The sequence below is a fragment of the Etheostoma cragini genome, chromosome 16 (genome assembly GCF_013103735.1).
Source record: "Etheostoma cragini isolate CJK2018 chromosome 16, CSU_Ecrag_1.0, whole genome shotgun sequence".
Classification (NCBI taxonomy): domain Eukaryota; kingdom Metazoa; phylum Chordata; class Actinopteri; order Perciformes; family Percidae; genus Etheostoma; species Etheostoma cragini.
In genome coordinates this window covers 18,860,817-18,878,145 of record NC_048422.1, presented here as the reverse complement: position 1 = coordinate 18,878,145, position 17,329 = coordinate 18,860,817, and the positions used below count along the sequence as shown (strand labels likewise).

General features: G+C 38.2%; 2 protein-coding genes and 1 long non-coding RNA gene across 5 annotated transcripts in view; 2 read left to right on the top strand and 1 right to left on the bottom strand.

The window, feature by feature from the left end:
• The window catches only part of miga2 (mitoguardin 2), a 17,604-nt gene extending 12,319 nt beyond the window's left edge, over nucleotides 1-5,285 (top strand). The window contains exon 14 of the mRNA XM_034897242.1: nucleotides 4,072-5,285. Within this exon, the coding sequence (XP_034753133.1) occupies nucleotides 4,072-4,109 (38 nt within the window). The 3' untranslated portion in view covers nucleotides 4,110-5,285. The remainder of the gene's footprint in view (nucleotides 1-4,071) is intronic.
• The window catches only part of LOC117959888, a 24,046-nt gene extending 17,690 nt beyond the window's left edge, over nucleotides 1-6,356 (bottom strand). Inside the window, exons 1-2 of the long non-coding RNA XR_004660020.1 lie at nucleotides 6,342-6,356; nucleotides 3,351-3,352 (exon numbers count right to left, since the gene is read on the bottom strand). This is a non-coding gene — a long non-coding RNA (uncharacterized LOC117959888). The remainder of the gene's footprint in view (nucleotides 1-3,350; nucleotides 3,353-6,341) is intronic.
• dolpp1 (dolichyldiphosphatase 1) lies at nucleotides 284-17,329 on the top strand. 3 transcript variants are annotated; one of them, XM_034897272.1, is made up of 9 exons: nucleotides 284-486; nucleotides 1,187-1,287; nucleotides 1,412-1,496; nucleotides 2,086-2,185; nucleotides 2,535-2,633; nucleotides 2,989-3,117; nucleotides 3,244-3,333; nucleotides 3,960-4,031; nucleotides 17,259-17,329. In XM_034897272.1, the coding sequence occupies exons 1-8, from the start codon at nucleotides 411-413 to the stop codon at nucleotides 3,994-3,996; spliced, it is 717 nt and encodes a 238-aa protein (XP_034753163.1). In that variant the 5' UTR covers nucleotides 284-410; the 3' UTR covers nucleotides 3,997-4,031; nucleotides 17,259-17,329. The 3 variants fall into 3 exon arrangements, with proteins under 3 accessions (XP_034753163.1, XP_034753164.1, XP_034753161.1); XM_034897273.1 differs by having other exon boundaries at nucleotides 17,263-17,282; XM_034897270.1 differs by lacking the exon at nucleotides 17,259-17,329 and having other exon boundaries at nucleotides 292-486; nucleotides 3,960-5,078.

Sequence of the window (17,329 nt, the reverse complement as noted above, 5' to 3'; positions counted from 1 at the left end):
TAGCAATAATGAAAATAATTGTTAGTTGGTGCCCAACTGTTGGCTCATAGCTGATCTATAGCATTAATAATTATTTATATATTTTTTTAAGTATTATGAGTATTATAGATAGATGTATGATATTTGATATAATGTACATTTATTAAGTAATCAGTAAATATACATATTTGTATTTATTTTATTTTTTCAATGGGTACAATTCGCAGCTTTAATGTGGAGTGTTGACCTTCGGTGTTTTTGTTCATTCAATAATTCTTCACTATGGGCAAAATATCTTATTTTTAGTGTTCGGCTGGGATTGGACGGCTCCTCCGCTGCCGGAGCCCGCCTGAACACAGAGCTCCGTTCACCATTGGTTTGACAAGTGTCTGGGGCGTTTTACTGGGACTGCCCGGTTGTGTCCGGGTAAGATGGCGTTGGAAGAGCAGTGCTCGGCACCACCTCAATGGCGGTCCATATCTTTGACACACGTAGAGTTCCCGGAGGGTACGTAAACTCAACGTTTTTCTCTAATTACTAAAGATGTTAACCATCAGCAGCTTTGTTATTTTCGAAGACTGCGTGTGTTTGCGAGATACTGAATGGACGCGGCCGTTGGTGATACTGCCAAATAGTGAGACCATGTAAAACTACGTGCACAGCGGGGAATATAACCCGGACTGCAAAATTGTGAGACAGCGCCGCATGCGCAGTTGGCACTAATGTCCACAATGAAGGCTAGTTAGCCCGTTAGCTGTCTTTATATCAGATTTGGTATTTTCTCTCAGGATTACGCGAATATGCCGCGTCCTGTAGGAATTATTCGACAAAATGTAAGCAACCTGAACAGCTAAATTAATAAGACTGTGGTTGAAATACAAGCTATTTCACCTTATAACATTGTAGCCACGACTACGGCTAACTTAGTAGCTAGCGCTTGGCCTCATTATGAATAGTATAACTAGCTTAGCTAGCATAAACCACATGCACCGAGCTGACCGACTTAACAAAATAAAATAATAGGGTAAAGTTATAATAGTTAGATGATTGCTTGGCTACTCCGCCACTGCAGCTTTCTACTTGTACTCTCAGTTAAATATTTCAACCATCCGGGTTCATTGAGTACTTTAAAGTGTTAATCCCACCAGGACTGACTTTACTGGGGGTTATGTTTAACGTTAACATAGCTGTGTCTCTACGTTTTTAGGTGATCTGACGGGACAAGCGTTGGCCTACATCAGTCTCCTACCCATAGCAATCCTCGTGGGTTTTGTTACTCTCATAGTGTTTAAACGAGAGCTGCACACGGTGAGTTCTGCACATGCAATAGTTTCAGAAAGAACATCTATTTTAAACTCGATTTGTTATGCTGCTGTTGTCAGGCAAGCTAAATGTTTGTATTTGCTCACATTACCTGGGATTTCCCCCCCAGATTTCCTTCTTTGGTGGGCTCATCCTGAATGAAGGGGTGAACTGGGTGCTGAAGCACATTGTCAGAGAACCGCGCCCATGTGCAGGTGATTTAAGAAATAAGTTGACTTTACAGAGACTGTAGTAGGTGGGGTTGGGCAACATTGCAAGAACGTCCCAATAGCCATTAAAGCTTCTGATATTAATTAATAAAGTTTCAATGATATGTTCTCTTTTTCAACTGTGTGTGTGTGTGTGTGTGTGTGTGTGTGTGTGTGTGAGTGAGACAGACAGACAGACAGACAGACAGACAGACAGACAGACACGACTTACAGACACAATAGAGACATTAGTTCCATGTTAGAGAGAAGAAATCGAAGTGGTATTCAAATAAAAATAAACATGCACATATTCTCTATATTTTATATTCATTTTTGTCATGCCTCTGGGATTATTTATGTGTTAAGTGTTTTGTGTATTGGGCTGTCACTTTATTGGACCATGAGTCTGTAAAAAAAAGTCTTATTTTGATTATGGATTGTGATATTCCCCAACCCTGGTAAGATATTAAAATATAATTAAGTAATCAGTGCCCTCTTAAGTTTTACACTTTATTAACAGAATATTGATTCTATGTTTATATGAAGATGTACTCCATATTTTAAATGTGTACATATTTATATTGTCTTTCTGCAGGAGCTCACACAACTCTGCACACAGAGTATGGGATGCCGTCCAGTCATTCCCAGCTTGTGTGGTTCTTTGTTGTTTACTTCTTTCTGTTCCTTTATTTAAGGTGAGCTTGTTTCTTTTTGGTGTTTTGGAGCGGGTTAAGAGGGATAACGTGTAACTGGGAAAATGCAGCAGCTAACTAAGTTGAATGTGAACAAACTAATAAAAAATACAGTTCTTTAATCAAGCATTTTCATGGAAGTTGGATGTTTAAAATAGCCAAAGTAAAATAAATAGTTTAACTGTTATATTTCCTGCAATGTTGTGTCATGCATACATGCATTGAATCACTGATTTCAATTTTATTTTTATTTTATTATAACATTTTTGATTATCACTTATTAGATGCTTTCACTCCACCTTTCCACGAGGTACATGTCATGGTGTGAACGCATGCTGCTCTTTCTTTTCAGAATGCATCAAACGAACAATGCTCGATGTGTGGACCTGCTGTGGAGACACATACTGTCCATCATCCTGTTGGGCATGGCCTTATCGGTCTCATACAGCAGGTAACGCTGCAATTAATTTATTCATTAATGAATTATCAAAATTTTACTTGAAATCTTCTGCCAACCTAATAATTTGTTAAATGACTGATCGTTTCAGTTAAAAAAAAAAAAAAAAGTCAAGTCCATTAAATCATGGCATTGCTGACCATGTCTAGTATTGTGTGCTTAGGACAGGGCGACAAAAACATGGAGAATATTTTTTGGCCTACCAGTCTGTTCTCACTGTTACAGAAAAAGCCCAAAGTAGCCATTTCTTGTGTACTATCTGAAGTGCATGCTTCTAGACTTGGTTTAGTTTCAAACTCAGGCACAATTTATCTTATCTTGAACATTGTTTTTTCTCTCTCATTCTCAGGGTCTACCTGTTGTATCACACCTGGAGTCAGGTTTTCTATGGCGGTGTGGCTGGTAGTACCATTGGCATAATGTGGTTCTTTTTCACACAAGAGGTGCTGACACCATTATTCCCCAAAATAGCAGCGTGGTAAGTAGTGCTCTAATTACTTTGCCTCCACCTTGTGTCTGAGAGGAAGACGATTCATCTCAGCCTGGATGATTGGATTAAACTAGTCTTTAATGCCTACTCTTTTAATGTTTTCACAATTCATAGGCCAATATCAGAGTACTTCCTGGTGAGAGACACAAGCCTGATCCCCAACATCTTATGGTTTGAGTACACAGTAACCAGATCAGAGGCAAGGTAAGTTGCCACCCCACCACTTCTGTCACCGTTAAGGCCCGGTCACGCCAGAAAGTGGCACACTGAATTGCCTACTTGTCCCGGAGACATAGGCGGTGCTATTGGCTTGGTGAAATAATGAGTTCTCGCGGGGCTAGTTGGTGAAGTAATGTAGCTTACAAGCTAACAATTCAGCACTACTCAGTCACAAGCTTCTTTTTGTTTTTTTCTGTACTGTGTCATTTACTCCCACCTCGAGAGTCTTAGAGGGGGACTAGAGGTAGCTAGTCTGACTATGGTCAGTTAGCAAGCTTGTTAGTTCATTTGCTAACGAGATTCTCACAGTTTATTAAAAGATTCGTATCACGTCTGAAAACCATGCCTCTTTCGACATACAAACTGCTTGGTTCTTCAACAGAGGATTTGAAGAAAAAAAGTGCATGGAGCAACACAATAGCTTTCTCCATTACCTTGCACTTTACGCCAAATATATGTGGATTTACTTGCTAGCGAATCCACTGTACACTGCGATGCCATTGAATTTAACTGTATTTCTGTCTTTTAAATGCTGGTGTGACTGGGCTTTTTACTTTCTTTGATACCTTTTGCTTTGTGTTTTTTGACTTTTCTTTTTCTTTTTCTTCTAGGAACAGACAACGAAAACTTGGAACAAAACTTCAGTGATTTACAGTTCTTCTGTGAAACTGGGTTCAGGACGACGCATTCACGCACACACAGAAATACACACACACACAAATTTTGACAAAAACACACTGGAGAACCATATTTTGGACTGACGTGGTTGCTAGGAGTAAAGGGCAAAAAAACCAACGTTTACAGGTGGTGAAAGAGTGCCTGGACCTGTCCCGGAGCCTACAGCCTGAGCAAGTCCGTCCGCACGCCTCTCCTTGTACAGCTTGCCCAAAATGCTCTCCAATGCATGCAAGACTGTGCAAGAGGCATACTATTTAATGATAGATTAATATATATATTTTAACTATAAGTGCACGCTGACAGTAACAGTGTACTGTAAGAGATTCAAGGAGCCTAAAAAGGAGGCTTTGGTCAAGTTTCAAACAAATTGGTTGACGTCATTGCAGCATGTATTTAGTGATTCCTTTTTTTTTATGTTCTGCTGAATAGCTGGTGGGGAGGGGGGTTGGTTAAGGCTATGTTTTGGGTATTTGGAATTAACCATTTTTCATTGTTATATAATACAAAAAGAACGATTTCTAAAATTGGTTATGATGTATTATAAACGAAAATTTGCACTTTGTGAAATTTACAAGTAAAAAAAAAAAGACTAACACTAGTTAAATGTTAAGACCGTCCCCTCTTTCCCCTCATCAGTCTTTGCTTTGTGTCTATGACTGTCAGTCCTAATATATGATTCCAAAGCTGATCCGCAAGCGGTGTAATTTTAATCTGTACTATTGAGCATTAAGGTTGTGCTTTGTTTATATCCACATTTGAGGATTATGAGACTGTATTGGATCATCAGGTTTCAGTTATTTTCATTGTTGAACACACTTTGGACCGAGGTTGTGTTTTCTTAATGCTTCACACACAGTAGCAGCCTGGGAATAGGATCCTGGGAATCTCTTTTCTTTTATTCATTCAGTTTCTTCTTTTCTGCTGTTGCAGAGAACTGTTTTTTTTGTTTTACCTGCATTTCCAAGACAACATTCCATATCATTTAGTGAGAAAACATACATAACTGCTGAGAGGATATGTTTTCTTTTTGTATTTTTTTTTTTAAGAAAGGAGAAAAATAAGCCTCAGGTCAGTCGTAGCATGTGATTATGCTTAATGCCTCACAGCCCACGGCAGCTAATGGTGGCAGCTGTCATGTGAGGATCTGAAGCTGATTTAAAACTTGTCATATCATTAGCTCCACAAAGGGAAGTAGTTCTCTTAGGATTTTTTCCACATGTAACCTATATCAGGCTGAATAAAAATGTGTTTATGTACAACATATGGTTAAGTGTTATGCTTTGAAATAGAGTGGTGTGTTTTGTTTTTTCTAGAGTGTTTCCGGTTGAGCAAATGTGGCACTTGAGACTGATCTACTACCTAGTTGGATTTTCCATTGATTTTCCACAAATGTCTTATTTTCCAGAGACCAAAACATTTGAGTATGTTTTTGGAGACTAAGATAGTCAAATTTAGGTGAGAAATGGACAAGCTTGTCGTCTTGTAAAGTGAGCGTCCTGCATTTCTCTCACTGCACATTATTCCCCAATGAGCCTGCTGAACACTGCCGGAGAAAAACACTTCAAGCCTATGTTAAAGAAATATCTGCCCTATTTAAACGACCCATTCCATTTTTGATTCACTTTTTCAGGTCTAACCTCAGGCTATCCCCAAACACCCGTTGGGAACGGGCATAGCCTAGATAAAAAATGAAGACCTCAACCTATTTCTCAAAAGCTTTTTCTCTATCCTGCACTGTTTAGATGAGCAGCAAGCACTTCTGTGGAAACCTTTTTTGGAGATGAAGGTTTAAAGCTGGTGGCCACCTCTCGCCACATACCTCATAACTGAAGAGATGTATTTAATTTGGGCTTCTCAGACTATGTGCGCTGTAAAAGGTTAAGACCTTATAATGTATATATTGCACACTTCCGTTCAAACAGAGGTGCCAAGCTGTCCCATATTGGGACACTAAGTCCACTAATATTTAAGACATGACTGACATCCATTGGAAAAAGATTGTTATTGCAATCTTAAGCTTAATGTAAGGCAGCAAGTGGGACTCATAAAATAAGATGATAATATCTTTGTGAGATATATATAAATATATGTGTATCTCTGAAAAACAAATTAAAGAACATGTCACAATCACATTTGTAGAGAGGAACACGTCAATCCTTCGGGAGAAGTGCATTTCATTTCATTTCCATTTTGCGCTACATCAACTATTGTAAAGGAAATATATAGAATTCTTTACAAAATTTTGTTTGTTGGATGACTGTGTGTTAGAAGTGACTGCAGATATGGCTTTTACATGAGAAAAGATCTGATGAAACTCACATACTGTGAGATGAATTGTAATAGTTTATATTATCGCCTTGTTGACCTCATTTGTGTTCAGCACCACCAGCAGACGAGCCGGCTTTGAGATTGTTCATGCTTACAAATGAAAGCGGTGCAGGGATTCTGCTCAAATTTAAATTCAGGAAATGTATTGTGTGAGGCTTGAAAATCACTTTTTACTGTACGTAGGCCTACATCTACAGAGGCATACTGACTCAAAATGGTTTTATTAAGAAAGAAGAATTTGAACATTTTCTACAGTAACTTATTTGTCTCTCTTCTGAGATAGCTGTACCTGTGGTCGCTTTAACTGCATCAATAAAGCCTGTAGTACCTTATAGGATAATGGACATCAAATCACATCACCACAGATCTTATTTCTAAACAAGTTAAACTGAGCAAGTTCTTCACTGTACGTTTAACAGTGTCTACTGTTGAGCCAGCACCACTAGATGGCACCCATTGTACATCTACGTTAAGGATTCTAAAGAGACAAGCACAGATTGGTTTAGTTTATGTCATTAATACAGTGCAGACTTACTGTAACTCATCCCGCAAAACACAGCATAAGCATTTTAGAACCAACAATTTAGAAAACAAAATGGTCAAGCAGTCTCTGGCAGGTCTATGGTGGAGTTTAACAATAAAAAAGAAAAAAACATGCTCAATCAATTGTTTTATATGTCCATTTAAGATAAAATGTGTTAACATGGTGTACAACGTTTTCTAATTATAAATATAAAACTAAAGTTGCACTTACCCATAAAAAACAGTGTCTTTTATGTCGCTTCAATGGAAATACAATGCTGATATTTAAAAGTGCATTTTTACTGTCAATGGAAACTGCAACTTTTCGGCAGAGGATCAGCATTTAAAAAGTGTTAGGTCAGATAAAAAAAGTTTGTAAAAGTTGCTAAAATTTTAAGACACATTTTTGGGGGGGCATTTTAGGCCTTTATTAGGTAGGACAGATAAAGACAGAAAAGGGGGGGGGGGGAATGACATGCAGCAAAGGGATGTGGGTTGGGATTGAACTCATGGCCACTGCAGCGGACAATATGAGTTTAGAAATAATTTAACAAAAAATAGGCCTGTATAAATCCACCCGTTAGAATAAAAACAAATGCCAAAAGAACCATGGAAATATGGTTTCAATATCAGTTTTATATCAACTCCGCCAACATATCTTGAAACACTGATGGGTCTGTGGTAATTAGTATCTCCACCGCTGAAACATGAAAACAAAGTGTTTGTACAGATAACACCAACGTTCTAACAAATGTATGAGCGGTGGCATAAGGCGCGTTTAAACTGCCCCCTCACATTTCTTTTTTTGTCTCTTGGACAGAACATTAAACCCCACAAACAACCTGCTTGATCTGAAATTTAGTGTTGTAACAAATGTTTGAGCAGTGGCAGCACATTCCTCTACCTCCCCACGCTGATTTCTTATTTCATTTTTTTATTGCTTTCGTGGACCTATTTTTAAATATTCTGGGAGTGAAATGGGTATTGTTCTTCATGCACCAAATGATTGTCTTAATTTGATCCAAAATCTTAAATCTGCTCACTGATGTGTCAACTCATGTTGCTTCATATATTTATGAGCAAATGTGAAAAAGAAACATTCCTCTATGTCACTTTTTCTTTATTTCCCTCCTGAATTGGTTTGATTTCTACACTGGCTGTGCTTCATTGTTTTCTCTTTCTGTTTTTCCACAGTCTCTCCACTTGGGGGCAATACACACTGACCTGAAGTCAGTTTTATAGACTGTGAAAGTTTCCTTGTGACATGGGTTGGTTCAAGGACAAAACAGATATTTAGAGGACAAACATTACTGGGAGTCAAATTGTTGTACAATGATTCGCTTTTATGTATCTTTTGTGTATTATTGCCTGTTAAAGTACCTATTCTACCTGTCCTTCTAGCTGTCTTTTTAATGATTGAGAATTTTTATTTCTATTTTAACACACCAGACAAAACACACAATTTGCACCCCCCTCCCTTTGTCATCACCACCCACCCAAACAAAAAATAAAAAAAATGACAGTAACCACAGTATTCAAAACCATACTACAACAACAAAAACAAACAAACAAGACAAAGACACATATGTACAAATGATAACACCATCCTACACGTCTCTCTCCAAAAAGCTCAGGTACTTTCCCCATTTAGTGTAGACATCCAATTTGGCAAACTGTTTGTATGACACCTTTACAAACGCTGCCAGTCAAGGCATCACACAAGCCCTCTCTTGAATTGACAGCACCCTTTCATTCTGCCTTTCTCCTAAAATAATCCGTCTGGCTATCCTTTAACTAGTCAGGACCCAACTTCTTATGTGCTTATTTAATCCTTTTAGGATTGACCCATCTCCAACAACAAATAACCTTGGGCTGAACGGAACCTGGGTCTCCGCAGTCTGACATCGGTTGTCATGTATCCTTGTCCTAAATTCCTGGACCTGATCACAGGACCACAGGACAAAAAGTGATGGGCCGCCATCTTTCTTAAATCTTTCAACAATTTAGTGTGTCTTTCAAACCAAGTCTAAACAATAGCTGTCATTTTAAAGGCCTGGTTTAAGTTAGTAAAAACATATGTACCTCTATACATTTAACAGTCTCAGAATATTTATACTCTGTATTCGCTAAATGGCTTGCAGACTTGGCCTAAAATTGCAAGATATTTTAAAAGCTTTGATTGCTGGGATTTTTTTAGTTCCTCTGTCCTCTCACCTCCCGTAGTTTTAGTCTATATTTAGACACTATGTGAGGAAAACAATAGAGAGAGTCTCTGTTAGGTCCTGATCCTAGGCCAGCTGGTGAACACGTGGTTCTATTTTTACACAACACGGAGCTTATGTTGCACTAATTTTAATATTGCAGGGGACAAAAAAAATAAATAGCTCTCAAGCTGTGGCCTGGTACTATTTATATAAGATATTCTACCCATGAACCATGACATCTGCTTCTGTTCACCTGCTTTTGTGGAATCCCTCACTGTCTCATTTGGCTTCAGAGAGGATCTAATTGACACAAGTTGTACTGTAATTTATTAATCACTTTCACGTCCCAAAATGTCCTCTTAGAAAAATACCAGATGTAGTCTTGTGCTGTAGATGTGGATAAAAGCTGCGCTGCAGTGTGAATGAAGTTACAGGGGACACCACTTCGGTGTATGGCATAGTATAAACATTTAATAAATAGTTTATAACACACTAGAATGTAGTTTCAATTGGTTGTTAATGTCAACAACTTTAACCGCCTGTGGCCACCCATGACACTGGTGTATAAAAAGATTAGAAATAACGATATAGTACAACAGTTGTAATCACATAAAATATATCTACAACAGTAAAAATGTAAAAAATAGTTGACCCACCACCAACAATGAAAACTCTCAGCAAAGTTATTACAGAATGTGAATGCATTCAATGGCTACAACACAAAAAATAATCTGTTTCCGTATTTTCTGTCATATCGGTGTTGTTATTATGTTGGATATTCATGTAAAAAATGGCCAGCGCTCCAAATAATGAGGTAAACATATTTGTCCCTGTGAGCTAAATTGTTCAGATTTCCCACTCTTCTCAACGCTCTGTTTTCAACAGTTGTTTTCTACTCTCGGCTTGATCGAGCTATGACTATGATTGGTCATCTGCTCCAGCCAGGCAGGCCTTTTTTTTTTAGTTGCTATATATTTTAAAGTGCTGCTATATTCTGTTGCTTTGCACTGCTAACTATAGTAGCCACATGCTAACGCCAGGTAAAAAACTTTGGCTGCCAATAATGTTGTTAATTTCACTGCTGCTGAAACGTGTTCACTCGTGTCAAATATGGATTATAAGCCTTTATTGGTGTATCCTGTTGAAGCCTGGCACCAACTGTACGGAAACAACAACAACAACAGGAGCGAGATGCGGACTGTTGACCAATCAGAGCAGACATTTTTGGGAAGGGGGTTTAATGAGACAGGTGATCCAACAGAGCGTTTCAGACAGAGGGTGAATACAGGTGCAGCAGCTATGGTCAGTATTAGAACAAGAAAATGTTTTCTGAACATTAAAGCATGTAAAGATGTTTTAGTGCAAACACAAAATATAAGCATGAATGTGAAAATGCTATCTAATAGATCACCTTTAATTTCATGAAAACCTTATGACATTAATGTAACAAGGTTGCTTTGCTATAGGGAAGAGGGATTTGTGTTTAATCTGCAGATAAGTCTCCTCTGAAATGTGAGCCTGGCTGTGGAACTTACTGATACTCCCTCCATTGTGTGTAATTTCCAGGTTTTTGCCTTCTTGTTCCCTCTGTGTGTCCTCCCCCCTCTTCTTAGTCTTTTCAGCTGTTTTCTCCATCCACACACTTACCTCCCAGCAGCCCCAGGCTGTCAATTTCCCACACCACCTCACTTTTTATTTCTTCACTGTCTCTCAGCTTTCTCTCTCACTTTCCATTGATGCCTTTCCATATCACAAGCAGACCTTTTGTCTTCTGCCCTCTCTGCTGCCCTGCACTCTCTCCTGGTTACCACAGCAGCCAGTAACTGTTTCAGGTGATGACTAGTTTCCTGTAAAATACCCTCACCTTTGCCACAGGGCAGAAATAAGGTGTTAAACGAGACAGACAACGAAAATGTCTTGACTGAAATGTTATATAATCTCTCTTAAAAAGTAGAGTAGGATGACAGAGTTTGCGCATTAAAGAATGGATAACTTATAAATACCATAGAACATAAATTATTCAATGCACGCTTGGTATAAGGACACTGAACTGAGCTGAGATTGTGAGATATAGCACAATATTAAATGTGCAATGAATAAAATACCAGCTTCTATTAAAAAAAAAACATGTTCACAAAACTGTGCAAGGAATGACTGTCTTTCTGTGTTTGTGTTTTCACTTGTGCTTTTGCTTCCTCCGTTCGTTTTTATGAGTGAAAGATAATAACACCCACCTTCCTATCTCCTGCACTGGCTATCTTTTATCAATTTTCTATGTGGTTGAGGATCACAGTTGTGGAAATAGTATTAATATAAATCCCCCAATAAATATAAATACAGCTCTAAGATCCTTTTGATAACTTAAGCTGTCTAAACACTCCCACATGCATGCACATGTTTTTAGCCAGGATAGTGTGTGGATAGTGTGTGGTCCACCACTTTGGTCCAGACTAAAATATCTCAACAGCTGTTGGCTGTATTGCCATGAAGGTCTGTTGTTTCACAGTCCCAACAGGATGAATCCTACTGACTTTGATTATCTCTTGACTCTTCCTCCAACCCCACGGGACATTGACATTTTGGATTTTTAATAAAATCTCCCTGTTAATGACATTTTTTTATTGATTAGTCTACATGCATACCGTCAGAACAGAACACTTCCCTGCAAGTTCACTTATCCCCATTACTGAACCGGATGCTGTCACTATAACGTTTCACTTCGGTGGTGATGATGATGATGATGCCTGTTATACACCAAAAATATCATCTTGCATTATAATAAAAGTCTTAAATGTTTTAGATTTAATCAGACCACAGTCTTTTGCGTCAATCTTTCACTGTCTTTTTGCAAACTCCAGGCTGCTGTCTTCCGCCATCTGGCCACTCTCCCACACAGTCCAGATCTGTGAAGTGCTGCACTTTCCACAAAATTCTCTTGTAACATCCAAGGAACACTGTAGTTCAGTTAGACAGATCCTAGGATCTTAGTCACCTCTGCAACCCGGGTTCATAGTCGCCTGTCGCTTGATTCGGGGTCAATGTCCACCTTTGGGAAAGAAGCTTTATTCTGTCTACTTCCATATTCTGTGTGTTCTCATGAAGCCCCAACACATGTCCAGGTAAAAACTCTTCAATTTGGCAAACCAAAAAGAAGACAATAGAGTAAATGCACGATACAGACACAGTATGTCTTCAGCAGTAGAGGTGATGTAACTGGCGTGGGACACCGTTTTGTCTTATTTTATGCAACCCTTCTGAATACTGCACTGAGTTGAACAGTAAGTTATTCATAAGGAGCTCCTTGTCATGCATTGTGTTTAACTGATGGAACGTGTCATCAAGTGCGCAGCGATGGTAAGCATGAATCCATTCGAGATCTGCAGGAAGCTTAGTCCACATGCTTTTCTGATTTCCTGATCTTTCTGACAGCATCATGAATATTTGTACACACTGACGTCCTTTATCCTGCTTTACTTTCATTTTGAATGTTCCCTGACTCATTAAATTCTGAAAAACCCACTGCGTATGTAGGTTTTAAGCCAGATATTTGACTAACACTAGGCCAGCAATTTGTATACATATATACAAACATATAATTAAATGTCTAATTAATTAACTAACTGTCTGTTATATCAGAATTTGTTCCCCAGTTTGAGGCACCTGGAAAAAAATATATAAATATAGTGGTCAAATTGGTTGAACTCATTTGTAAAACATAACAGCTGTGGCGAAATATTTGCATTAACAACAGACCTTTCTCACAGCAGCAGGATAAGCACAGGGTAACAAACAACATTAAGGATGGCTCTGTTCCATTGAGGTGTGTCAGTAAGAACTGGCACAGCTTGATGAAAGGCAGCCATTACGATTAGTTGCACCTGTGTTTGACACGTCAACGTGTCCATTGTGAGAAATGTCTGTTACAAACAATCTGTAAAAAATATGTATTTTATCTATTCATCAATAACATTAAATATTGGTGGAAATTCTACTCATTGCTTCTCATATTCAGTCATTTTACTGTAAATATACTGTATGTCTTGCACACTGCATTGCAGATCTAATAACATTTGGCTGAGCTTTAGAGCTTCTGTCTTTTGGGAACCTCCTGGCACTGGCTCGTCAATACCATGGCTCGGTGGCAGACTAGAATAAAAACAATGATGAATGGTATATATGTGTATATATATATATATATATATATATATATATATATATATATATATATATATGTGTGTGTGTGTCATTCAGATGTATCATACATACTATATATACTGTATATATATACATAAAATAGGTAAAACGTTTCAAATTTGAATAGAATAAAACAATATAATAGGCAATGAAATAGAACAAAGTAGAATAAATAAAAAGCACTGAAGGAAGAAAAAAGCACATAGGCTATACATGTACAGTATCTATACAATAAATAAGACTTTGGTCTTTGCAGTGCCACAGTGACTTAAGCACTCGATATGTTACTTTTATCAGAACGGGGCATTGAAAACAAGATGCAAAAAAACGGTCTGTGCGCCCTGCACTGCTTTATTACAACAGAACCATAGCCTAAGCTTTAGGTAAAATCCTAACACATATTACCATAAAATTGCATTACATAGAGGAACCTTTCCCAGGTATCTGCAGATTATCACACTACAAGATTAGAGGATACATCACATCTGACAATAAAAAATAAGTACTCCTTTACAATTTGTGAGTTACACTTGTCCGGTGTCTAAAACAGATTTACACGAGAAGATCAATAACAATTTCATTTCCGCACATTCAGTACAGAGATGTTTTTAGTCAGGCTGTGCTTTGCACAAAAGCTGTTAGCAGGCAGGATACGATAGCTTTAGTCAGTCAAAAGCTGTCCTAGTAGTGGTAATTTATAAGTAATTTCAGAACTATGTCAAGAAAAACAAACAAAGACGCCACTTCCTGTTGGCTCCTCTCTGCTGCTCGCTGGCAGTGAAAGCAGAAGTCACGTGCTCCAACGTGACCTCATCATCGGTGGCAGTGGTACAGTGTATGATGGCATGGCAGACCTGGTCACAGATGGTACACTTAGGCACCCCAGAGGCTGCCCGCTGACAGGACACACACATTACACAAGAAACACTGTTATTCTCTGCTTCCGCTTCGGACACTCTGACCAAACACCTCCATCAGGTCTTCCTCTGTACAAGTATGACTGATACACTCTTTAGGTATCTGGCAGACTTCTCCCTATACCTGATTAGTCTTTTTTTGGTATTGAACAAGCAAGAACGTACTTGTCTATCTTATTTATTTGGTTGTGGCTGAACGTTTAAAGCAGTTATAAAATAATTGTGACTGCAGTTAACCAGTCTCATTTCATTGTTCTGATTTCAGATCTGCAAAGTCTGTGATGCCAAAGCAGTGTTTCACTGAAAACCACGTTTAGCAAACAGGAATGTATTTGTATTCCTGCATATCCAGAAGATCAAAAATAGAAAAGATTTTTGAACTGTATGCCCATTTTTTGAGATTTGGTGTAAATATACTGTAGAACATCTAAATGTAAAGATGCCCACAACCTTTAGTGCAACAGATAATTGCAATCTGCTGAGTTAGTTCTGAGTTTCTGTCCCCGTGTCTGCAGGGAGATTCTGAACAGGCTCACTTTCTTGCTCTTTCTAAATTGACCTTATTGACTCCATCTCCGTCTCTTTCTTGTGGTAAAGTGCTTTTGGCAGATCTCATTAAAGCTAGACGTTACATTTAAAAGAGGCGTTTAGCGGATCTCCCCAAAGCCTTGCATCTCTTTAACAACATTGAAAAGTTCTTGAATCAATCAGAAATTAAAAACAGCCCCTGCTGTTCCTTGTCCTGTTCGCCTTTAGACATCTTCATTGTTGTCGATTGGAGAGTGACCTCCTAAAAGCGGTAAAAACGGTAAAAGTAAATCAAACGGTAAAAGTAAATCAAAGTGAGACCTCGGTTAACTCACTTGTATATTGAACTAATTAAGAAAGCATAGTTTCTTTAGTTTAATTTATTTTTGTTACACCATATGGATGGCAGTGTTGTTTGGACCACTGCCAGACTGAAAGATCTCAACAACTATTGGATGTATTGCCGTGAAATTGTCATGCCATTCATGGTGCCTGAGGGATATAATCTTTAATTTATTTTTTATGCTAGACTCATAGTCTTGTTTCCTTATCAATCACATTTTCCTGCTCGTGTCTGTAGACTCTAATGCTGCATTTTTAGGGTACCTTGACCTTTAAAGTCTAATTTGAAATGCATGCTGCACGCCTCTGCACGGTCGTAAGGCTTTTAAAAAAACGACGTTTGGTAAAAGTACTTAACTATTGTATCCTTACTTCTAAAAATGTTTTTTTTTTTTCATCAGCAGCATACAGTAAATACATAACTGAAGCTTTTACTTGAATGTTCATATGTGTGACAGCAGCTGACACAGTGCTCTGCCATCCATGAAGGAAATGCAGGAATGGGATAGCTGTGAGAGTAGTGTTTGAGAAAGACATACAAGAACAGAGGCCGCAAACAAGTTGAGGCTTTTCAAAAAATATGTGTGCATTATATTTGTACAAATTATTAAAGAAATCGGCTGTTGAGTTGCTAAATATAACACTTTATACAAAGAGAAAAGAACATGGTGATGAACACAAAACCAGAGTACACATAGGAATCAATCATGATATCCTCTCACCTATAACATGGTTGCTGATGCCGTTAAGATCCTAATGCATTTCCCCCTGTGCTGTAGCCGTACACTGTACATTCTTGTATACAATGAGCATGTAACTGACTTTTACTGCCTTTTTGCATCCCCTCCCCACAATAAAACTGTTCAGTTTCTTGTGTCAGTTTTTTTATTTCTTAAAGATGTTGAGATGGAGCTGTGCCGTCTTCCAAGCAAACCTCTCCATCTTCAGGTAACTTAAACTACAGTTCAGTCAGTGCTGGAGATGGTGTTTACTCTGCAGTCATACATTTCTTAAATGTCAGTGCTTCTTTGTTGATGAACCCAGCTTACTTCCCCTGTGTCACTCAGTTGCCAAGTGTTCTTTTGAGTCAGATTTATTTATTTAATACACAATTTCTCTTGCTCCAATTTCTCTTGACCTCCATGTTGCTAAGTGGTGTTTATCTTTCAGATCTCATTTTTAATCAGCTTAGTTGGACAGGCAGAAATCAAAGAAGTGGGTTTGTGAATTCCCTCCTGCTGCTTGAGTTGAATAACTGTCACTGTATTTATCCAAATTCCTGTCACATATTTGGAATGATTTCATAGGACAGAATATTCCTTGCTGAGGTGGTTCTTTAAAAACGTCAGTTGCTTCCCCTCCTCTTCTTCAAGTGTTTTCTTTCAGTCTGTCTTTGTGACAGGTACTATTTGTTGTTTGACAAAGCCATCTGGAGGTACGTGGACTCTGCTGTTTCCCATGACTGTGAAGGATGACGGTCAGGTCCCTGGTGTCCTTAATGGCCAAAGTTTCTTCGTTTGAATAAAAGTGTCCAACCTGCAGATGAATACAACAGTGTCACCTGTGGTTTTGGCATAACATTGTCAACAAACACACCAGATGTATCAATGATAAACATGCAAAAATATGCAACTTTCCACACAAAGACAACGACATTTCAACATGTAATTTGGAGGATTAATCTTGTCATAACACTGAGTTCCAAACAAAATCCTACTTTCTACACATTCTTTTATTTTTGCATATAGTGGTTTGCTTGAGTGCAAACAAATGGTTGGCATTGCCAATGCATTATTATTAAATTATGAAACACCTGTTTTTGTTATTTTGTATTTTATGTTGTTTTTACAACATAATCTTCCATCCATTGTAAATTTGTATGTGCTCAGGACCAAAAGAATAACATTACAATGATATACATTGAATTATATGAACTCATTGTTTTGCATTTTATAATGTATGAGATATGCTATGAATAAAGTTGAACTTAAAGGTTTTTCAGTAGAAATAACATAATAAGGTAAATGGAGTCTGTTTGAGAGTATCAACTATATACCTGCTTGGTGTCTCTGAGTTTGCCAATCACGTTACTGAGAGGTCAACTGTTTGATGTTTGAAGCGGGAGACTAGAGGCCAACCTCTAGTCACTGGAGCCCTTTCTGGCATGATGCAATTGATAGCGGAACAAGGATCTGTTCACGCACGCACGCACGCAGGCACACACACACACACACACACACACACACACACACACATATACACACACAA